Raw genomic sequence first — 25,139 nt, forward strand, 5'->3', positions numbered from 1 at the left:
GGTCTGTTTATTCACCTGTATTTTGGGGAAAGTCTGTACGGGTGTCCGTCAGCGATTTCTAATGTTTAAAAAATATATATCATTTGAGGATGATGGGTGGGTGATATATATATTGTATATTTCTCTATGAACTTCTTCTACATTGTTTATTCTTTCCTACATTGTTTATTCTTTCTTTCCATTTCTCATATACTTCAGTCTTAATCTGTTATTTCATTTTCTCTGGTACTTACTCTTGATATCTCCGTGGTAGTTTCTTCTTTGCTCACACTTGACTTTTCTTGGTTTCTTTGCTATGATCCTTTCAAGCTTTGGGTTCACTTTCTTCTCGCTTTTATTCTACTTTTCCATTTTTCTATTTTTTTGGGTTCTCCTTGTTTGAACCTTCTTCTTCTTTGTGGTTGCTATTTTTGTTTTATGTTGTAACCTGTGTTGTATTTATCTGGATACTTACTTCCTAGCTGCTCAGCCAGTGTGAATGTGATGCATAGAATGTTGGTGTGAGAGTCTTGAATGGAATGTTTGGGTGCCTGGATGCTTGAGTGTGTCATTTGGAGTATGGACTGAGCAGCAGGCAGACTGCTCCTGGTGGGGCTGCAACTCTAAAACTCTTCCTCTTGTAACTAACTCAATACATTTCCTTGAAATACATTACAGCTACCTGGAGTCAGTTACTACAATACTGAAGCATTGTGAAATACATTGCAGACAGTTACATCTGACTCAAGAGGCACATCTAGAAATGTCTTGGATGATTACATCTTTGTGGAAGACTTTTCAAGAAACTACATCTGACTCCACAGGGACATTTAGAAATGTCCTGTGGAGCTGAAGCTTTTTATAATACTTTTCATGCAGTTGCATTTACTTCAAGAGGAACGTCTAGTGATGCCTTTTGGCACTAAAACTAAAGGAAATCTAATAACCATTTGCAGTTTTGCATCTTTGTGATAGACATTTCATGCACATTTTACTTGTGGAGAAAAGTTTGTAACAGCTTGAGGGACCACACAATCTGAGTGCCTTTTTAATCAGTTGTATCTGACTAAAGAAGGTGTCTATTAACATGTTTTGGTAATGCATTATTCTGAACACCTTTTCAAGCAAATGCATCTGACTACTTCTTTAGTGTCCTGTAGCAATGCATCTTTGTGAAAGACCTTTTCTGCAGCTGCATCGATCTTCAACATGCCAGACCTTTGCCAATGCTTGTTACATGCTGGCCGGTTTGCAGTCTACAATGGCACAAATTAATGTTGCTGGAATGCAATATTATTGCTAAGGAGCTTCATCAGAAAAGCTGCATGAGATAATATTTAAATCAGTGTCTGGAATAGGAAAAATGCAGTTGGCTGCAGAAGGGTGAGAACCTCTCTGCTCACAGCAGAGGATGCTGTGACCCCACCCCTAACTTAAGAAGCAACTGTGGTGACCAGAACAATATGCTTCAAATGGATTATTTTGATTTAGAATGAAGACTGCCCTATCCTGTAGGGTAGAAACTAACAACATTGTGGACATCTGCACCTCTAAAGAGTTGAAGATTGAGGTCAGTTGCATTTTACAAACAACGTTTTCAAGACATTCTGAAACCCAACAACTCATTGACAAAAGCTAATGCAGTGTTCTCGCAGACAATGCAGACCACCTCCTTACACATAGGTAAATATCCAGTTTGTTAGTGCCAGAGTTTAAGCAGTTTTAAGTGTCAGTGTAGGTGGATAATAAAACTGGGGCTCGATGAAATGCCCCATATTGTATGGCATATGAATCAATAGTGCAGTGTGCAGTGTACATCATGGTACTACTTTTGCCCAATCCGATTCACTCCTGTCACAAGTGACTTGTGATACCTTTAAAGCCACTCCTGTGCTTTGCCATAGATAATGGTTTTAATGGTTGACAATGTAAAAGAAAAAATGATCTACTCTGTCCCGACTGTTACTAAAATTCTGATAGCTCGGGATCCTTTCTTTCGTTGATACAGGCCTCAAATCACCCCAATGACAGTAGCCACAATCACCATGTTTGAAAGCAGATTCTCTATAGTGCTGAATTAAATTAGTTTCATAAACAAGCTTTTCCCAAGTTCATAGTGCAGGCTTGTAACTGAACGTGCCTCTTTATTAGTGGTTAATTTTTACAACAAAAACAGTCACACACGCATAAATGCATAAAGAAATGAAGTGATACTTTCTGTTACAAACCAGAGCTAGAGGCTTTGCTTGTTTTTTATGTCCCATTGATATGCCATGTATCGGCATTAGCGCAAAAACCTGAACACAGGAAGTGGTGATTCCCTACTTTCATAAACTGCGGATATCTGTGTTTATACTTGTAACAATTTTGTAGTATAAAGAAAATAAATATCTAACTATTATATTTCTCTCCGCACAATGCAATACATTTGAGGAGTGAGAAAGAGGCTATTATTACATATTACATATGCATTATCTAAAAAAAACATGCAATTGCCTAATTTCTAAAACAAGGCATGCCAGTGTTACGTAGTACAAACCCTGCACTGTAATGTAGAAACTATTTTTCCCCAACAATAACATGATTGTACAGAAGTTCATTATCCAAAATCATATTTTAGTCTACTAGCTTTCAATACCATGCACATATTTTTCTTAGGCAGTTTTTGTAAATCATTTAACACATTACCCAGCATGTAATGTTAAGCGAAAAGTGAAAAGTAATTTGACATTTATACTTTGAGAGATTTACATTTCAATTGTTTACCTTATTCATGATTTGTAGAAAACTATTTTCAAAATCATTGACAAACATACTAATACAACCCCTAATCGGATTCCGTCTTCTGCATTCAAATGTAATTTTTTTATTGAACATTTTCAGTGTGAAAAGCGTGTTTTCCAAAAAACTAATTGATGTTCTTTACAAATTCTCATTCAGCCATTTAATGTAGTTATCGACCATTCTCATTCCCAGTGATTGGTCTGTCGGCCAGGTAATGAAGCCCAGCATGCCGTGAAATGCATTCTCATAGTGGTCATGCATAACTTGCACACCTGCGTGCTTGAGTCTCGTTGCATACATAAAACCATCATCTCTTAGGACATCATGCATACAGGTAATTATATATGTTAGGGGCAATTTGCTCAATTTTTCATCATCAACCAAAAGCGGTGCTGCCCTAGGATCTGTAATCTGAGGATACTTTTTCAGAAATTCTGATCTTCCATCTTTTGGGCTGTGATAAACATGATCTTTTTTCAGCTCTTCCGGCAATAGGTTACTCCAGTTTGCAAATTTAATCAGAGTGTTTGATTCTGAAGTGATATGTGTGTTGGATTCCATGGCTTCAAGTAAAGACTTGTCAGTGGTAAAGTATGTACTCCAGAACCTGGCCATGCTTCTCCTATTAAGAACAGGCATGTCACTATTATCACGATATGATGGGGTGTCCAGGTCAATGTTCTGCAGTGCGGGGTAGATCAAAGCTTGAACTTTAGGCTTAACATCTACTTCACTGTCCTCTTGTAGCTGTAAAGACAATATTTTTGCAATTTATTTAGATTCCAGCCTATCTTCATGATAGACAAATCAATTGTATGTACAAACATAATTAAAAACAAGTGGCTCATACATTGCTGCACATGTTCTTATCCAACTATTCACTACCTAATGCAAACTGTTCACTGAAAGCTATAACTCATGCTAACATGCTTAAATACAATGAGAGAAATGTCAGGAGCAAAGGGCCATATTTATCAAACTCCTTTTTTACAATTCCTAAATGGCGATTTATAGCGAACTAGCAGCCCGTCCCGACGTTGTCCGGGTATGAATTGCTGTCGGCCAGTAGTATATTGTTTTGTAGTATTTTGTTTTGATAGCATTTCTTATCTGTGACAGGCCTGTGAAACGCTCCGATTCACAGTGCACTGCTGATGCACTCAAGAGTGAGCGTTCAGTAGTGTGTGAACTCGAGTTTCCCTACTTTATTTTTCCTTGCAATATAATATAGCGCGAACTCGACAACATGGCATGAGCACAATTTACATTACAGAAGAACACATTCATTTGAGGTAGGCACGGGGAGACAAAGCAATTTGCCTGGAATCTCAGGATGTTGAGCTGATGCCGGGATTCGAACGTAGCTCCCCAGCTCTAAAGTTCGCAATTGTAGAACTTGTGGCGGGAGGTGTGTCTAAAAGTGTTTGTTGGTGCTGGCCATCAATGAGAGAGACCTGTGCATTTTTCAAATCGGTGGTGAAAACATATGAGTATGTTGCTGGAGATGTGGGCCGCCGGGCCACCAATGTACTTACCGGGAGAGGGTAAATACCCATTATTCCGCAACTTTCTTTCCGCATACCATCACTCCGCATACTTTCATTACGAAAGTACCATGACTCCGTAATTGCCATTATAATGCATGGCATTACAATTTATATGCTTTTACCACGCATACATTTACAATGAAATTTGTTGTAAATGCATGAATGGTAAAAGCATGTTTTTTTTATGTTTGGATAAGGTAAGTATGGATATAGGGGTATATGTTTTGGGGTACTGAGGTATACGTTTTTGGGTGTTTGTGTATTTTAAGGGTTCAGATATAGTTTTGGGTTATGGGGTACAGGGGTAGTTTTAGGGTTTAGGGATAGGAAAGGGTTCGGGGTACAGGGGTATTTTTAGGGTTTAGGGCTGGGTTTGGGTTTTGGGGTATAGGGGTATTTTTATGGTTCAGGGGTCGGTTTGGGTTTTGGGGTACAGGGGTATTTTAAGGGTTTAGGGCTAGGTTTGGGTTTTGGGGTACAGGGGTATTTTTAGGGTTCAGGGCTAGGTTTGGGTTTTGGGATAACGGGGTATTTTAGGGTTCAGGGGTAGGCTTGGGTTTTGGGGTACAGGGTTATTTTTATGGTACAGGGCTAGGTTTGGGTTTTGGGGTAGAGGGGTATTTTTAGGGTTCAGGGGTAGGTTTGGGTTTTGGGGTACAGGGGTATTTTTAGGGTTCAGGGCTAGGTTTGGGTTTTGGGGTACAGGGGTATTTTAGGGTTCAGGGGTAGGGTTGGGTTTTGGGGTACAGGGGTATTTTTAGGGTTCAGGGCTAGGTTTGGGTTTTGGGGTACAGGGGTATTTTTAGGGTTCAGGGGTAGGTTTGGGTTTTGAGGTACAGGGGTATTTATAGGGTTCAGGGCTAGGTTTGGGTTTTGTGGTACAGGGGTATTTGTAGGGTTTAAGGATAGGTTTGGGTTTGGGGGTACAGGTTATATTTATAGGGTTAAGATGAGTTAGTGTTTAAGAGTTTTGGGGTATTTTAAGGAGTAAGGTTGGGTTATGATTATGGGGTGTAGGGGTATTTCAAGGAAGCAGGGTGGACACCCGGAGCTGGAATGTACAGAACCTGGGAAGAAAAAACAATGAAATATTGGGCACAACGCTCGCTTTTTTTTCCGTAATCCTGCGCCCCGCACATGCCCACGCCCCCAGCACACGCCCACAGCACACAATATGAGACATGGCATGAAGGGCAGAACGTACCACATGCCCCCAGCGTTTGTCATGCCCCCAGCACACGCCCACAGCACAATGCAGACACGCCCACAAAGGACTACTTTGCTGGCACGGTTCTTTTACCTTTTAAATGTATAAAGTGGGCGTCTGTATAGCCTATGTCCTTCTGCTGCTACTGCCCTTTCCTACGCTGTATTGGGTGTTGTGATTGGTGCTGTGGTTCCTGAGATTACCCGCCTCAAAGGTTTGGGCTCTCTCTTTATTATATTAGTATATATATATATATATATATATACATACTAGCAGCCCGTCCAGACGTTGTCCGGGAGCAATTAGGCTTCAGGGCCCCCTCCCGCCCCGACGTTGTCCGTGGGTCCCCCAGAGCCTTCCTCCATATATTGCAGTATTATACCTCTATGTTTACTTTGTACGCTTTTGTAACCTGCACACGTCACTTTTTCCTCCTATACCTCTATGTTTACTTTCTACGCTTTTGTAACCTGCACACGTAACTTTTTCCTCCTGTAATGCACCGATTTGCTCACTTTTGTAATGGTCCATTTGCTTCCTCTTGCTACCTGCACGGGTCACTTTTTCCTCCTATACCTCTATGTTTACTTTCTACGCTTTTGTAACCTGCACACTTTTTCCTCCTGTAATGCACCGATTTGCTCACTTTTGTAATGCTCCGATTGCTTCCTCTGGATCACGATGTACGCTTTTGTAACCTGCACACATAACTTTTTCCTCCTGTAATGCACCGTTTGGCTCACTTTTGTAATGCTCCGTTTGCTTCCTCTTGCACACGATTGTCATTTTTGCTTCATTTTTCCGCCGCTAACCGCTCCTAACTAAATAAATAAATAACCTACCTCATCCGCCACTCACCGCTCCTCCCCGCCTGCCCACCGCTCCTCACCGCCTGTCCGCCGCTCCTCACTGCCTGTCCGCCGCTCTTCACCGCCTGTCCGCCACTCCTCACCGCCTGTACACCGCTCCTCCCCGCGCCATGTCCGATGGTCCTCCTCGCGCTCCTCGATGCCGCTCCTCCTTGCGCTCCTCATGTCAGCATGCACGTCGCGGCCGGCGCTTCTTCCAAGGGACTACTTTTTTTTGGTAAATTTTTTAAATAACGTATATTTATTAAGTTTATAGAGCCTATGTCCATCTGCACACCCTGACGATTACAACGATGTATTGGGTGTGTGGATTGGCGCTGTGGTTCCCGAGTTTACCCGGCTCAGGGGTTCAGAGTTCTTCCTTCATAATAGTAGTATAGATAGATATAGACCAAGGGACTACTTTTTTTTCCGATACATTTTTTAAATAACGTATATTTATTAAGTTTATATAGCCTATGTCCATCTGCACACACTGACGATTACAACAATGTATCAGGTGTGTGGATTGGCGCTGTGGTTCCTGAGTTTACCCGCCTCAAAGGTTCAGAGTTCTTCCTTTATAACAGTAGTATAGATCACAAATTGAGAATTGCAAAACGGTATGTAAATAAAAACTCGCAAAAAATAGCGAATCCGTACAAATCGCTATTTCCATTGCGATCTGCCAAATAGCGATTCCTTAATTAAAAAATCTCAAAATAGTGAATTTGCAATTTTGAGAATCGGAAACTCAGGTGCAGCTTGATGACATCACAACCAGGAAGTGTGACTACCCATGCTGCACCTGAGTTTCAGAAGCACAGTGAAAGACTAGGAGTGGAGGTGAGGCATCACTGCAGTACTACACTCAATGGCAGAGATTGGAGACATGGCCAGCAAGGACAACCAGCAGGGGGAGACACCCAGGACAAGGAAACATAAGTTCTCAGAAAGTGAGCTGGAGGTCCTGATTCAGGAGATAGTTGTTATCCATGAGCTCCTCTTTGGCAAGAAGTCTCTGCGTGTGCCTGAGACACACAAGAGAATGATATGGGCAGACATCCAGCGTAAAGTCAACGCAATTGGCGTCACCCACTGAAGCGTGGAAGACCGCAGAAAGCACTGGTATGACATGTGCCAGCGCTCAAAGGAGATGGTTGCTGCCAAGCTGGAGCAGGCTAAGAAGACCGGTGGTGGGACCTTTACTGCCACTGCTTCAACATCACTCCAGGAAATGGTTGAGGGGACCCGGCTTCCGGACAGTGTTATGGGCATGGCAGACCTGGACAGCTCCGACCCCCCAGAACCAAGACAAGATAAGAAGCATGTCATCACACCCCTGATACCTCCCTACTTCCCCCACACACCCAGGAGAGACCCAGGGGCACAACAAAGCTATAAGTCCAGTGAAGGCACGCAGCAATGCATTATTGGAGATGTAGTCACATGCACCCAACAGTAGAGCATTGACACCCAGCCAGTCTCAACCAGTATGTGCACATCATGAAAGGCAACGTATAGAACGACAGGACCCATGTAACACCAAACAGAGAAATTTAATGCATGACGAATGCAAGGCAATACAGAAAATTAATGTGTGCACTTGCGTCCAAAGCACCAGCAAAAACACAAGGAACAATCAGTGGAGGCGAGGATGAATCCCCCAACCCAGAGGAGACAGGGCAAGAGGAGGAGGAGGAAATGGAGGAGGGCAGCCCAGTTATCCCTCCAAAATGCAACAGGTGGATTGCAGTGCCACCATTCCCCCCGCTGGAGGAAGAAGCCCAGGACACCGATGTCGATGTCCAACCATTCCAGGGACAGTCAGAGCCACAACACAGTGCTCGCGCATGTGCAGATCCAATACCGCCAATACCATCCAGGTGCAGGGCACGTGCATCCACCAGTGCTGCAGTCACAGGAGCATCCACAAGTGAAGCAGTCACAGGAGAGCATGACACAGTCTTCAGAGGGGTTGAGGGCCACATGTTAGAAGTCCAGCGCCTGCAGGCAAGAAACATACGGTCAATACAGAAGCAAATCAGGGTTGTCTTCATGGGCATGAGGGGTGCCCTGGAGGCCTTCTGTGCTGAACTGAGGGTGGATCGTGCTGCTAGGTGCAGGAAGAGGCTCCGCCTAGACCTCTACACCAAGGCGGTCAACCGCCTTTCCTCAGCGACCTCTGTGATGTCAAGGCACAGCATCAGTATGCAGCATGAGGTGGCACACTGCAGGCAGGAGGTGGCAAGGGTCCTGGTACAGGTAACATGTGCTGTGAATCAGCTGTGGGCAGCTGCCAATACTTGCCCAGGAGTCCTCACTCCAACAGACAAGGATGCCCAATCTGGCAGGAGCAGCATTACACCCCCACCCCCACCGGACAGGCGCCATGGTGTGCATCACAGAAGGGCTTCTGAGACAGGTGAAGAGGGCACTGTGCACCCAATGCGAAGGGCTACGGGCCGACAGCGCCACAGTTGAGGTGCTCAGACTTGGACATGGAGATGGGTGCATCAACTCAGTGTACACAGACACTTGGTCAAGATTGTTCATTTGCATTGTGAATCTAACTTGTGTTGGACACTAAACAATACATTGTGTGCTACACAGGCGGTGTGCCGATATATATCCTGTACTAAAGGAAATTGAACACAGTCTTGTAATAGATATTTAGCATTGTGTCATCTTTTCTTACCTAGAATAGTTCTGTGTGATCTTATCTCGCCTTTGGCGCCCATCAGCTGCACCAATTACACTGCCTTGCATGCGTCCTGGACCCTCCTCATCTAATGATTCCGATTTGGTGAGCTCCACTGGTGTGCCTTTCTTGGTGGCGATGTTGTGAGGCATGGCATACGCTACCACTATCTTGCAACAGGTCTGGGGGCTGTATCGTAGTGCCCCTCCACTCTTATGCAGGCATCGGAAATGGCTCTTGAGTTTTCCGAAGGTCTGCTCAACGGTACATCTGGTTGCTATGTGGGCACTGTTGTACCTCCGCTCTCCAGCATTGGCAGGATTCAGGAAAGGAGTCAGTATGTATTCATGGACCACATACGCACTGTCACCTGTGGGGTGGGAGGAATATGGTTAAACACTGTCCTGCCTATGCTGTTCTTTACTAGTGTGTTTTTCGAACAAATGAAATTACGTAGTAGGTATCCCTCACCAAACTCCCCACTAGTGAGTCAACGGTGTATCCCACTGTGGCGGAAGATGAAAGCGTTGTGTGTGCTGCCTGAGTATTTTGCGACGATGTCGGTGATAATGTGCTTGGCATTACACACCACCTGTATGTTCATGGAATGGTAGGATTTGCGATTCCTGAACACATACATGTTCAGGGAGGTTGAGATATGGTGACATGGGTCCCATCAATGTATCCAATGACGTGGGGAAATTGTGCAATTTGATAGAACTCCTGCTTGGTCTGGTCTAGGGCCTGTAATGTGCTGGGGAAGTGGATGTGGTGATGCAGCCTCTGTACCATGGCATCAAGGAACACATGGAAAAAGTGTGACAATGCACTCTGTGAGACCCCTCCTACTGTGGCTATCACCCCCTGGAAGCCACCTGAAGCCAAGCGGTGCAGTGAGCACAGGACCTGGATATGGGTGGGGATGGTGTGTGTGTTCAAGTATAGGTTTGAGCTCCACCATTAATTCCAGGATGCTCTCTTCATCCAGACTGTAGTTTGTGTGGATCTACTCCTCCGTCCACTGGAACAGGGTTATGCTCGCTCGAAAGATCCTTTCCTGGCGTTGCCTTCCCTGTGCAGCAGCTCTGAGTTGCAGCCTCCTGGCTTTCACATACAGCCCAGCCATTGTGGAAAAAATCTGTTGGATTGTGGGCCTCTTTATATAGTTTGCACCTGGTTACCACCTTCTCCGACTTGGTGCTAATTGCGATTTTCTAATTTGCAAATTTCGGCGATTCTCAAATTGCGATTTTTTTTCATGCATTCCGTTTAACGAAATCACAAATTACGAGCTCTATAATTGCGAGTTTCGCTATTGTTTTGTCACATTTTGTGATGTGGTGGACGTTCCTTTTCCTACAACACAACCAAACTAAGGAACTCCCTACCCCTCCCCCTAGGTGGGGAACCCAACTTAATGTCCTTCAGAAAAAAACTCAAAACCCAGCTGTTTAATGACTAGAACAGGCTCCCCTTGCCCTCTCACACGCGATTGTCCGCAGCGCTAGGACGCCTCAGGGTAGCTACGGTTCTTTACAAATACTCTTTTCATTTCATTTCATTTCATTTCATTTCATGGTCTCTTGTTAAGAATATTCTGATACTGCTATCTTTCCAAAATGTAAGGTGTTATGATCTGCAAGTAGAGCAGGTTTAGTGAAGATTAAGTAAAAATTAGTTGAAGAGGGAATCATTAGGACTGGATTGTTTGTAGGATACCTTGGTGTATATATATAAAGTCAGGTCTCAGTGTGAGAATATAGGTGAAAAAATAGATGTACCTTTCCACAAAACTGAATGCAAGATATTAACTTGCAGCAATATTGAGTGTAGAATACTAACAACCACTATAAGGTACACATTTACTATGTTTAACTCAACATGTATGTACATTTTTAAACATTTTCAATGCCTGTGTACCTCGACAGAATGGCAGATTCACAAAGGTAAATTCAACGTTTGAGTAAATTTACTACTTTTTGATTATTCATAAATTGTGAGTGTAAAGTTGCGAAAAAATTTATCTCACATGTACCACCCCCTGTAAAAGGATGTAGAGCCACATTTATGAGTGTAGTTGCTACTGCTGCCAAAGTACTAGTAAGTCCAGTACCACATATGACCACTGGTACTGCAACACCATCCAATAGAAAATAATGGAGGTAGAGACAAAAAAAGAACCATAGGAAATAATGTTAAATTAAATCAAGTTATTAATAAAATGTTAATACAAATTGTACATGTTTAATATTAAAATGTTAATACAAATTGTACATGTTTAATATTAAAGTGTAAAATATTTTAACAAGCATTTCTAAAGTGAAAATCAACTTAACTTTATAAAATTTCATTGAATTACATTTAATTCTATACATCGCTTATAATAGTTATTAAAGCATATTAAAATCAATCGGGTTATTTTAAAATTTATTTTATGAATTTTTTTAATGTAATTTAATAAATATAAATTCATTACAGAGTTCATTTAAAAAAAGTTAATAGTGCTGTGGCATTTATCCTCTGTTCTACATTTCAACTAGATATATTAAAATATTTTACATTGATATGTAATGTAAAATATGTTTTGTATTTAAATAACCTTTTTTCCCACACTTTACCAATCAGAGATTTATGCCTGCATATGGAATGCTCCATATGGTAAAGTACAGTCCCCAAAGTCATATGTGGGGGATGACATTGTTATGTGGTTTTCAGCTTATGAAGTGATTTACAAATTCTAAGATTCCCAGAGGAGGACTGAGGGGTAGCCTGTGGAAGTACATGCTGAAAGGGATATAATATTGGCCCTAGATGCATCTGAAAACGTTAAATATGGCACCTTGAAAGAGGTCCTCATAACCAGATTTGCTCTACCTCAGAGAATTATCACCTAACCTTCTGGGATAACCAGAAGCAGGCACACCAGTCATAGGTGGACTTGGTAGATGCCTTTAGCGTGGAAATGGAAAGTTGAGTGAATGACAGAAAAGTAAAGCATTATGATGGGCTGTACAGTTTGTTTATGTAGGAAATGATCTTGAGGTTGACAGCTTCAAAATTGAACTGATTCGCCCTGACGAAGTTCCGTAATGGCAAATGGAACGAAACGCGTTGGCTGTGCCTATATCAGATGAATACTGTTTAATAAAGAAGAAGATATTTAATACATCACTTTCTTTTGGACTCTAATTGTGTGCACCTTCCATTTCATGTTTTTGTAGGAAATGATCTTGACTAAAAGCTTTACAGAGATGTGCCAGCACCTGATAGATTCCAACCTGTGACCAGAGAGCTTGGGAAAGAATCTGACCTCCAGTTCACCACTAGAGTGTCCAACTGGAAGGAACCACAAGAAATGTGGTTCAGGACTCCTTCAACAGAAGGAAGTGAGGCACATATAAAACAAGGGAGTTCTCCAAAGGTCCCCAAAATAGTTTTCAGGGAAGGAAATCCCATTCCTCTTCAGAGCATGGGATGGAAGGGTTTAGTGGGAAGAAGCCAAGAAGATCATACCAGGCCAGGGTCTCCCATCAGGGTGCACGAAGGGGGACACTATATGTCCCAAGAAGATGCCCTACACTGATGGGCACACACCTGGAGTTGCCAGTGTAGTGCTTTATAAATATTAAGGAAAATTAACTTTTAGCAAGTTACCTTTTCCCTGCCTCAACCTCCTAATGGCTACTTTGTATTAATCTTGTGTCACACAGGTTTTAGTAACCTTGATCGAGGTGTACTATCTGCCTACAGAACAAAAATAATGGCCTGGATGTAGAGAGTAACCATAGCTGAGGGACTGCTCGTTACATTGAACAAGCCTCTGGGTGGGCACCCAGGCTCTGCAGAAAAGAAGAAGGCTTTCACAATTTGGAGTAAGGAGCATTGTGTAAGTTTGCACTAGGGCAGACATGAACTGCTGAAAAAGTTGTAAGATTTCCCATCAGAACGTTTACTCTAGTGGTACTCTAGTGAGGTAGAACAGAAAAGGACTGAGAATGCTGTTCATGAACTTAAAGGGGCATTGGAGAATTGGACCTGCTCCTTCTTGTACTCAGAAGTGCAGTCTAAGGGTCAGAAGGGTGACCTCCTGTTCAATGTATAGGACAGAAAACGCTAGAAGAGTCCTTTTCTGGCCACTGCCCAAACAATCTGTTTCTATGTCATGATCAGCCAAATGCGCCTACAGAACTACCAGAACCACAATGCCTAGCAACTGGGAGGAGCTAGGAAACCTATAAAGAATGCTGTAGTGCATTGTGGGTCGTACGTGATTTGTTGCTCGAATCTGGACCCGAGCTTTGGACCTTCGAACCTAATCTAGGCAGAGTTGTTTGCCCAGCAGTTTCTTACTGTTTGTGGATTAATAGCGTTTCGGAGGCTGTCGAACGCAAGGCTGGAGTGTCTCGTTCTTGACTGATGAGATGCCCACTAAATTAACATCGCTAGTGTGCCGGCTGAGACGCTAGAGAGGCTGTCTGTTTAACCTGATGTTTTCTTTGTGCGCGGCGGATCCGAGCACTTTCATGGGACACGTCTCGTTTGTCAGAGGGTTTGAAGAACATTACGCTCTCGACGGAGCCTCTGTTTTTCTGCACTTCATTTGGCATACTTTGGTTTCTCGGGGGGAAATATAACTGCTGAACTATTTCTGGAATTAATTTCCTTTTGGAGACAGCTGCCGGCTGGAGTGTTTCTGAACATTTGTAAGTACAGGCGTTTCTCGGATGAGATGCGCTTCGTTTCTGTTTTCTTCACCTAAAAGAAAAAAGGATTCCTGTCTCCGTTCTTGGAACTATAAGGTCGTGACTTTGTTCAGGCTTCGGAATATAGAGACTTGTTAATCCTAATTTCTTAGATCTGTTCCACGCAAGACTGGGTTGATCTTTGAATCTATCTACATTTTTTTGGTTCAATTTTTGTTCTACTTACATCTTGGAGAGGGATTATTTTAGTTTCCAATTGGGAAGGCTGGAAGGTATGCATGGTATACAGAGTGATCTGATTCATGGTGTTTGGTATATGGTATCGCTTGTATGATAGTTCATTCTTGTTTATGTTTTGCAGAAGAGCAAACAGGGTATAGAGACATTTATCTGATACCTACCAAAACAGGGAGAAGAACAGCCTACAGCTAGTTGTCTTGGTAGGTGGTGTTCTAGCGAGACATTACTGAGAGTAGTTAAATTGTATATGTACTCATCAGTGTGTTTTCTTTTTCTTCTCGTTTCAGCCTCCCTTTCCCGTTCCAGCCCCTTCCTTACCTTTCCCTCGCCTAATTTCCTTGATGCTCTGTGTTGTTATACAGTCAGTGTGTAGGGCAAATGGGAGGTGGACCCCTTTTAAGCATCTACCTGATCCTGAGGAAGCCAGGTCGTGACAGAATCACATACCCAAGATTGTTCTTCCTCCCGGTCAGGGGTGTTTGAAAGATGGCCATAATAGATGATGTATTGCATGCCTTGAGTTTGGTGCAACATGAGTTGGAAGCATCGAGAGCTGAAACAGCAGCGTTAAAGGGACCCTTGGATAGACATTCTAGGAACCCGTTTGATGTGACGGCTAGCGGTTCACCGATACAGGTTACAGTGTCACCACCTATACCTTTGGCTAGCCTAGAACGCTATGCTGGTGACCCTAACAAGATACAAACCTTTCTGACTCAAATAACTTTACATTTTTCATGTAGACCTGCCTCGTTTCCCACTAACTTATCTAGAGTAGATTTTGCTTTATCGTACTTAACTGGGGATCCGGCCAACTGGGCTGTGCCGTTGGTGTGGAATGACGATCCTTTGTTGGCAGACTGGGATGACTTTCGGAAAGAGTTCGAAAGGGGCTTTGATAGAAGGGCCACCACGCTTAGTGCAGATAGGGAGCTTCTGGGGTTGCGACAGGGCAGAAAGGAGCTCGTTACATATATGACCGCCTTAAATAGGTTGGTGGTGGAAACCTCCTGGCCAGAAGATAAGAGGATGGCCTTATATTATCAGGGCCTGAATGAAGACCTTAAGGACGTGTTGGCACAGATAGATCCCCAGCCAACCAACTGTACTGATTTAATCAATCTTACTCTACGGTTGGATCATCGTATGTCTGAAAGAGGAGGAGAACGAAAGAAAGGTGACAGACCTGTAGGTGGGTTGGAAGCCACTGTACGCTCTGGTCTTAGAGATACGGGTTCTGAACCTATGGAGATAGGTGCTGTTAAGACTCCTTTAACTAAGGCAGAGAGAGAGAGCAGGCGTGCTCAGGCCCTCTGTATGTATTGTGGTAGAAAGGGGCATTATGTTAGGGAATGTACAATGAGATCCAAGAGGAACAAACCCTTTTCTCCCGGCAAACAGGTAGCAGTTATGAAGGCAGGTACGATTCCGGTATGTTCGCAGGATAACATGAAAGCCCCAATAGACCCTAAGACTTCTCAAGAGTGGAAGATACCTTCTTTGGAGGTGTCCACATGTAAGAACACTGAAACACATATTGTCTTATCCATGTTCTTGAACACCGAAAGCAATAGACATCTAGTACATACCATGATTGACTCCGGAGCAACCAGAAATTTTATAGATCAAGGATTGGTGGATAAATTGGGGTTAGTGAGAGTACCGACCTTTAAACCTGAGGTAGTTCTGGCTGTGGATGGTACCCCATTGAAGTCAGGCCCCATCACTGCACATACTGAAGCTCTGGAACTCGTTATAAAAGGGGAGGTTCACAACCACATTGAGAGGATTGTGGTGAATATCATTGAGGCTCCTCAGTATGAGGTGATATTAGGTATGCCATGGTTGTGGCAACACAACCCTTCTATAGATTGGAAGAGTAAATCTGTTAGTTTTGAGTCAGGTGTCCCATGTGTCTTCCTTGGCCCACGCTTTTACCATCGCCACTGCTGTTGAAAAGGAAGTCGAGTTGCCTCAGGCATATACAGGATATCACGAGGTGTTTAATGAGGTGAAAGCAGAGACACTTCCCCCACATAGGGATTATGATTGCCGTATTGACTTAGAGGATGGGGCGGTAGTGCCTTCGTGTAGGGTATATGCTTTATCCGTTTCAGAAACAGCCCATCTGAAGATTTACCTGGAACATTTTTGTTCTATAGGTTTCATTTGTCCCTCACGTTCCCCTGCAGCCTCTCCGTTGTTTTTCATTTCAAAAGCTAATGGGGAATTGCGCGCGTGTATCGATTATAGACAGCTTAACAAGATTACCATCCGAAATCGATACCCGCTTCCACTCATTCCCGTCCTGTTGGATCAGGTTCGGGAGGCTGTGATTTATACGCCCCTGGATCTGAGGGGTGCTTATCACTTGGTTCGTATCAGGGCGGGTGATGAGTGGAAAATGGCTTTTAAAACTTGTTTTGGCCTGTATGAGTATCTGGTAATGCCGTTCGGGCTCTGTAATGCCCCAGCGGCATTCCAGTTCTTTTTGAAAGACATAATGAAGGACTACCTGGACCACTTTGTTGTCATATACATCAACAACATTTTGATCTATTCTGAGTCCCCATCCCAGCACCATAGTCATGTCCTCTTTATCTTGCAGAGATTACAGGAAAACAGCTTATATTGTAAGATAAGCAAGTGTGAGTTTGATGTGACTGAGGTGGAATTTCTGGGAGTGGATGTTAACCCAAAGGGGTTCAGAATGGCAGAGAGAAAGGTGAAGGCGGTCCAGGAGTGGCCGGTACCTGAGAATGTGAAGGATGTTCAGTGCTTTCTGGGGTTTTTGAATTACTACAGAAGGTTTATTTCCCAGTTTTCCCAATTGGCTTCTCCAATCACTCGTTTGTTGAGGAAGGGCATACTGTTTTGCTGGACACCTGAAGCCACGGATGCTTTTGAACAGTTGAAAACAGCTTTCAGTTTTGCTCCTATTTTGTCGCACCCTCAGATGGATGGGCCTTTTGTTGTGGAAGCAGACGCCTCCTATGTGGCGATAGGGGCGGTGTTGTCGCAAAGGGATAAACAGACTGGTCAGTTGCATCCTGTGGCGTTCCTGTCTAAAAAGCTTAATGCTGCGGAAGTGACCTATACCATTGCCGAGAAGGAGCTTCTGGCAGTGAAAAAAGCATTCCAGGAATGGAGACATTATTTGTGGGGTGGGCATCATCCTGTTACGGTGTATTCTGACAATCGCAATCTTCTATACTTAAAAACAGCGAGACATCTTTCTCAGCGTCAAATGCGATGGATGCTTTTTTTTGTGGAATACAACTTCACCATAACTTTCCGGCCAGAAGTTGAGAACAGGAAAGCAGACTCCTAGTCCCGACAGTCAGATACGGAGAGGCAATTGAAATCGGATCCAAAACCCATTCTCTCACCAGAAATAGTATTGTGTTCCATTCAGGATGAACAGTTCCTGGAGGCGGTCGCTAAACAGCGTTCTTTGATTCAATGGAAGGAGTGGGCTGATGCAGATGTGCATCGTTCTCTGAAACATGGTCTACCAATGATGCATAATCGACTGTTCCTCCCTGTTCACGCCCTTCGGTTACTAGCTTTCAACTGGTGCCACAATGCTATGGTGGCCGGTCACCAGGGACATCTGAAAATGGTGCATGCCTTGCAAAGACATTTCTGGTGGGAAGGCATGGTTAAGGACGCTAAGGTGTGGGTAAATCAGTGCGAAACCTGGCCTAGAGAAAAGACTGTTCAAGCTAAAGCTAAGGGATTGCTTATGCCGCTTCCAACTCCTTCCAGACCGTGGCAAGTCATCAATTTGGATTTTGTGTTGGGTCTACCTTTGGATAAAGGAAGTGATGCTATCATGGTGGTAGTGGATAGTTTCTCAAAAATGGGGCACTTAATTCCCTGTAAAAACCTTCCTACAGCTTCTCAAACTTCTCAACTGCTGTTGACTCAAGTGGTTCGCCTTCATGGAATCCCTCAAGTCATTGTTTCAGATAGGGGTACACAGTTCATTGCCCGCTTTTGGACGACTTGGTGTAAGGCATTGAATATTTCAGCGGCTTTATCAACGAGTTTCCATCCTCAGTCTGATGGACAGACAGAGCGGCTAAATCAGACCCTAAAGAAGTATTTGCGCTGTTATGCTGATGAGGCAGCGGACTCGTGGGTTTCTTTGTTGTGGCTGGCAGAACTTTCATACAATAATGCCTGGCACTGTTCCACAGGTGAAAAACCTTTCAGAGCCAATTCAGGTTTCCATGCGAATACCCTCCCTGTGATGATTCTCAGTGATGTGCTGAATCACCCAACGGTGGCTGGCCAGGTACGGGCTCTTTTGAAAATCCATAAGAGGGTGCAGGCGCACTTGGAGAAGGCTAAGGTGACCTACAAGAAATGGGAAGATCGGCATCGTCAAGCAGGGCCGGTGTATAACGTGGGTGATAGGGTGTGGCTTTCCACAAAGAACATACGCTTCCGTTTCCGAAGCATTTTTCATCCTCGTTTCATTGGGCCTTACAGCGTGGTGAGATGTGTGAATCCAGTGGCGTACAAACTTAAACTCCCAGCTTCGTTGAAGATCCATCCGGTGTTTCATTGCAGTTTGTTGAAGCCAGCTCGATCGGCTCGCCGGAAGGCGTGCCCCCAGTTCTTCATGATGGACACTTGGAATATGAGGTGCGTTGGATCCTGGATTCCCGCTTCCGGCAGGGGAAGCTTTGGTTCCTGGTGTCATGGAAGGGCTACGCCGCTGAAGACAACTCATGGGAACCATGTACTGGTGTCCATGCCCCTCTTGGGGTGCGCAGATTCTATGCTCGTCACCCGGAGAAGCCTGGCTCTAGGACGGGCTTGTGAGGAGGGCATGCTGTCATGATCAGCCAAATGCGCCTACAGAACTACCAGAACCACAATGCCTAGCAACTGGGAGGAGCTGGGAAACCTATAAAGAATGCTGTAGTGCATTGTGGGTCATACGTGATTTGTTGCTCGAACCTGGACCCGAGCTTTGGACCTTCAAACCTGATCTAGGCGGAGTTGTTTGCCCAGCAGTTTCTTACAGTTTGTGGATTAATAGCGTTTTGGCGGCTGTTGAACGCAAGGCTGGAGTGTCTTGTTCTTGAGTGATGAGATGCCCGCTAAATTAACATTGCTAGTGTGCCGGCTGAGACACTAGAGAGGCTGTTTGTTTAACGTAACGTTTTCTTCGTGCGCGGCGGCTGCCGAGCACTTTCATGGGACACGCCTCATTTGTCAGAGGGTTTGAAGAACATTACGCTCTCGCCGGAGCCTCTGTTTTTCTGCATTTCATTTGGCATACTTTGGTTTCTCGGGGGGAAATATAACTGCTGAACTATTTATGGAATTAACTTCCTTTTGGAGACAGCTGCCGGCTGGAGTGTTTCTGAACATTTGTAAGTACAGGGGTTTCTCGGTTGAGATGCGCTTCCTTTCTGTTTTCTTCACCTAAAAGAAAAAAGGATTCCTGTCTCCGTTCTAGGAACTATAAGGTCGTGACTTTGTTCAGGCTTCGGAATATAGAGACTTGTTAATCCAAATTTCTTGGATCTGTTTCACGCAAGACTGGGTTGATCTTTGAATCTATCTACATTATTTTGGTTCGATTTTTGTTCTACTTACATCTTGGAGAGGGATTATTTTAGTTTCCAATTGGGAAGGCTGGAAGGTATGCATGGTATAAAGAGTGATCTGATTTATCGTGTTTGGTATATGGTATCGCTTGTATGATAGTTCATTCTTGTTTATGTTTTGCAGAAGAGCAAACAGGGTATAGAGACATTTATCTGATACCTACCAAAACAGGGAGAAGAACAGCCTACAGCTAGTTGTCTTGGTAGGTTTTGTTCTAGCGAGACATTACTGAGAGTAGTTAGATTGTATATGTACTCATCAGTGTGTTTTCTTTTTCTTCTCGTTTCAGCCTCCCTTTCCCGTTCCAGTCCCTTCCTTACCAATCCCTCGCCTAATTTCCTTTATGCTCTGTGTTGTTATACAGTCAGAGTATAGGGCAATTGGGAGGTGGACCCCTTTTAAGCATCTACCCGATCCTGAGGAAGCCAGGTCGTGACATTCTACTGGACCTGCCTTGAACCCTGGACACTACTGTTGGGGTCTGCTCGAGAGAGTCAAAACCCCCAAGTATTGTTCATAAGTTTATGGAACCCTTGGCATGTACCTGGCTGGACTTATCTTACCTCCAAACAGAAGCTTAGAAAATGTTTAAACTTGAAGACCTTTCAGAGGATTGGGACAAACCTGTCAAGCTGATCTGCCCAAAGTCTGTTGCAGTTGAGCTGAAAATTCAGGTTTCTCCTGTTTAGAGTGTCTCCGCAGCTCAAATCAGGTTTAGCAGGACCTTGTAGAGAAGATATCCAGCCTCGTGGAGCCCTCTTCAGCTACAATCTGCACCCATCCTTGTCCTGATGAAGGATTCTAAGGTCAAAGAAAGTGACTAAGTACGAAAGATGAAATCCTGACCAGGCGAAGGTTCCAAAAGTATCTGGTCAGTAAGAGGACTTCCCTGGGTGTGAAATCCAAATTTCTCAAGCTCTGAGCTTTCTCCACCAAAACCAATGGGTTCACTGGAACATCGCCAATGGTTATCCAAACTCATGGAGCCCTCTTTGGCTACCACCAGCTGCCTTGCCCCGTTTGATTTTTTTGAATTACATTTTTGAAAAAAGTGACCGATTATGATGTCAGTCGGATGAGCGTCCGGCCCCCATCCTTTCGGGAACGGGACTGACCAACTAGCTGTCAGTTGTCCTGCTATCGGGATTAGGATGCAACCCCCTTTAAGGTGACAGCAATCTGTATATTTGGTATTGAGATATGTGCTGCGGGCTGCATCACACGCTGCAGGCCAAAATAAACCCATTGCACATATCCCTATATCGGTGGCAGCGGTGGTGGTCATCGTCGTCGGTGAGACCAGGGTTGCAGTGCGAAATGCGGCGGTGCCCTCTGCAGTGCCTTCAGGACATGGACTCAGTGACGGAGTCAGTGGAAGAGTCATTTGCATTTCTCTTCTCTTAGCTAATGAAACAGCAGTTCCAAAAGTCTTTGCAGTCCCTGAGACTGCAGAACAGGAGGCAAGCTCTACTTCAAGCCCTTGGGAATACTCAGCACAAGTAAAGAAAGTTCAGTCCCGTCCTGTAACTGCCCAAGGCAGAAGGAGTAACTGCAGGCCAAGTCAATAAAGCAAAAACACAGCCAAGGGGTAGTGCTCATCCCGGCAACTTTTCCAGCTCTTCTTCTTGGCAGATGCCGTGATTCTAGCGACTTCTAAAGTTCTGTGGTCTGGGTCCCAATATTTATACTAAAAAATCCTTTGTTCTCTCAGGCAGAGTGTCTGTGCTTAATTCAAACCAGTTTGGTCCTCTCTGGCCCAGCTTCCAAGCAGGAGGTTGAGAGAGCATTGTACAAGGCAGGCAGGGCCTAATCAGGTGCAAGGGAAATCTTCTCCCCCACTCTAAATGCAGACCAGGCATATTCAGGTGCTAGTGAAAACTCCTCTCACTACTCTGAATGCAGCCCAAGTCTATTCAGCCCAGCCCTGACTCATTCAGGAAAGGCAGGAAGCACATCAACCCCCCCCCCCCCCGGTGGCTGTCTGAGAGAATGCACATCCCCATCCCCTATCACTCCAAAACTAGACAGTCAATACCCACACCCAGCAGAAGCACACAGGATGGCTAAGCAAGAAAATACCTGCTTTTTAAAAGTGGTATTTTCAAAAACAGAACATACAAATCACTAAAAGATGCATTTTTACATTCTGAGTTCAGGCATCCTAAACACCATTTCCCTATCTTGTCCCAATGGGAAGGTATGCTTATAAGATTTTATAAGTAAAACTCCCATTTCTATCCTATGGGATAGAGAGCCTTTCCATAGAGGTAAACAAAATGCACTGTAATTTACTAACAGAACATGCTGCACACACACCAGTACATATTCTACCTTTAACACACACAGCATCCTGTCCACAGGGGTACCTTGGGCCTACCATTGTCGTGACTTATATGTAAGAAAAAGGAATATTAGGGCCTGGCAAGTGGGTGCACTTGCCAGGTTGACATGGCAGGTACAAACTGTGCGCAGACACTGCAGTGCCTGGTCTGAGATACCTTTTCAGGGCTACTCATGTGGGTGGCACATTGTGCCTTAGTCCCACTAGTTAAACAAACAACAACGGTTCTGTCGGATTACAGTTCAATTTAACATAGTACTTAATACATGAATATAGCCGTTTACCTCATGAAGTATATATGCAATAATGAATACACTGACAACAAACAAAAATTACTTCTTTAGTGTTCCATCTTAACAAACATTTGGTTTCTGCAATCAATCAGATATGCTGTCCAATTTTGTGAAGATGAGTATATGACATAGAACGTCGACGTTTCGACCCTGGGGACGATGTGCTTGATTTATGCGCATCTAGAACGGGTCTTCATCAGGAATGGAAAATGGATGGATGACCTTGTTACTCGGTGTGTGATTTATCTGGTCTTCTAATGTAGATGGTGCATGTCAGCTGACATACACCAGGGTAAATCACTGGTTCTTAATTTTTATTTATGGTTGTTCAGCACCAGCCGGTGCAACTTGTTTGGGGGTCTGCTCCGCTTTGGCATTTGCTCGAGCTTGCAGCGAAGATGAGTGAATCCTTCGGTTCGTTTCTTCAGAATGATCCTGATGAAGACCCGCTCTAGATGCGCATAAATCAGCACATTGTCCCCAGGGTCGAAACATCGACGTTCTATGTCATATACCCATCTTCACAAAGTCCCATTGAACAAAAGGAACAATTCAAATTTCTTGTGACTATTGTGCTTGACAGTGGATATCTTTGAAAAAGTTTTTGTTTTATGTATTCATGTTTTGCCTTCTGTAACAGAGTCACCTGTCACGACCTAGACCCTTTATGTATTCACAGTGTATGTATTCTCTGTATATTAGAGAGCATATCTGTTTGATTGCAGAAACCAACTGTTTGTTAAGATGGAACACGAAATAAGTAATTTTTATTTGTGGTCAGTGTGTTCATTATTGCATATATCCTTCATGAGGTAGATGGCTATATTCATGTATTAAGTACTATGTTCAATTGAACTGTAATCCGACAGAACCGTTGTTGTTTGTTTAATTACCCGCCCATGTTCTGAGGTTTATAGGGTTACCCCATTACACTTAATGCCAGTCCTACTAGTAGCATTTGATTTACAGACCCTGGCACACTCAGTGCAGTTTACTAGGGGCTTACCAGTAAATCAAATATGCCAATTTACAAGAGGGGCACTTGCATTTTAACACTGAAGAGCAGTCAGAAAGTGTGCAGAAACACTAAACCAGCAAAAACAGTATCAAAACTGGGACGTCATAAAGAAGAAAGGCAGGGGAAACACACCAACAGATGCCAGGTCTAACACACCACTATTGTCATCCTTGGACTACAGGCCCACAGTACCATTACCCATATAGGTAGAACACCGGAGGGTACCTTTCGGTTATAAGAGAACCATATCTTCACTGGGTGACCAGAGGAGAAGCTTCCATGCTGACACAAGATGATGAGAATCCTGCACACAGAACTTGTAGCACGCAGTGGTCTGACATCCCCTGCGGGGTGTCCAACTCGAGACCAAGAAAGAGTCCTTAGTCTCTCTCATCAGGAAATGGGGTTGGCTCTTTCCTAGGGGGTTCTTGGCTTTAAACCTACCTACATGCTAGGTACACTTAGGTAAGTTAGAAAGAGTTTGCATCTTAGGAGTACGTTTGATTACTGCCATGTATCTGTATGCCTGAATATATTCACTGTTTTAGCACCATGGTAGAAATCTACCTTTTATTCACTCTGTTGGTGCTTGTAATCTTACACATCTGTTTCTGTCTAATGATTGTCGCAGCAAACATGTTTTATACTAGAATGATGCTGGTTTAATGAATGCTTATTAAAAATGCCCCCATGGTTTATTCTGAGTATATCTCTCTGAGACCAAGTGAGTACGAGTGACTGAGCAAAAAGTACTGTACTGTTTCCATGATCCCTGAAGGATCAAGGGTTGTCATGTACAATAGTTGCCAGAAACATTTGCTCCTTGGTATGGTTAGAGGGCTTATAGTGACACTGTGATCTAGCTGTTCTAAACGCCAACATATCCTTTGGTGGTGTCTGAAATCAGTCTGGACACCAATCCATTGGCTTAAGTTGTTGAAACACACAGATCCTATATAGATTTGTAGGAACTACACAACAACTGTGGGTGTCCAAATGCCATCGTAATGAGGCCCAAAGTCACAATGTTAAATCTCAGACACAATCAAATTTAGTTTCTGTATCTGATGCTTACTCCATCGTATTTGACTTCAAATTATTCTGACTTCAGTTAACCACGGTTGGTGGTTCACCCTTTTCGCAAATTTAAAACGTTATACCTGCGGTTTCCCTTATTTGATTTTTGTCCTTTTATTTATTAAAATGTACTCTATTTTTTCTCATTTGCTTTGAATTCTTATTATGCTGTATTAAAGACTGTTACTCTTTTGGCCTGTCTGCACTGGGCCATAACTATCATAGGTTGAGTTCAGATTTATATAGTGACTTTTGGATTGATATTAATATAGGTCACCACCTTTGACTAATTTCTCAATTTCTTACAAGAACTCTGTGTATCTTCTCTATCTCCCTCCTTGAGAGGACTGAAGGAATTGTTGCACTAACTGCCAAGAGAGAGATGGAGAAGATTTCAAAATGCCTTTGGGTGGACCCTGCTGAGAAACTAACTGAACTTGAAGGTACTCCTCCTCTAAAATATGGCTGCGTTTGTAACTTTATTATGATTTTATGAGGAGTGCAAGGCCTCCCCACATCTGCTTGATCAATCACTGTTCACAAAGACGAAAATTGCACTATCCCCTTTGCATGCACAACCAACTTTTTTTTCTATTCCTGGTCCTCAGTGTTACTGTTCCTCCCATCAACTTAAGTTCAACCTCTTCAACTCACCTGGTTCATAGCCACTTCAGCTGTCACCTCAGATTTGAAAATGACCCTCAGAAATGCTTGTTCACAGCCAAAAACACAAAAGTACCAAAATGTATGCTGTATGCTCAAACGTATTAGCA

General features: G+C 43.6%; 1 protein-coding gene across 1 annotated transcript in view; it reads right to left on the reverse strand.

Moving 5' to 3' along the window:
- Positions 1-2,079: 2,079 nt before the first annotated feature.
- LOC147683761 (arylacetamide deacetylase-like) overlaps positions 2,080-25,139 on the reverse strand; it is a 201,328-nt gene continuing 178,268 nt past the window's right edge. Inside the window, exon 5 of the mRNA XM_086944130.1 lies at positions 2,080-3,510. Coding sequence (XP_086800256.1) covers positions 2,902-3,510 — 609 coding nt within the window. The 3' untranslated portion in view covers positions 2,080-2,901. The remainder of the gene's footprint in view (positions 3,511-25,139) is intronic.

Source organism: Lissotriton vulgaris, chromosome 11 (genome assembly GCF_964263255.1).
Source record: "Lissotriton vulgaris chromosome 11, aLisVul1.2, whole genome shotgun sequence".
NCBI classification, from domain to species: domain Eukaryota; kingdom Metazoa; phylum Chordata; class Amphibia; order Caudata; family Salamandridae; genus Lissotriton; species Lissotriton vulgaris.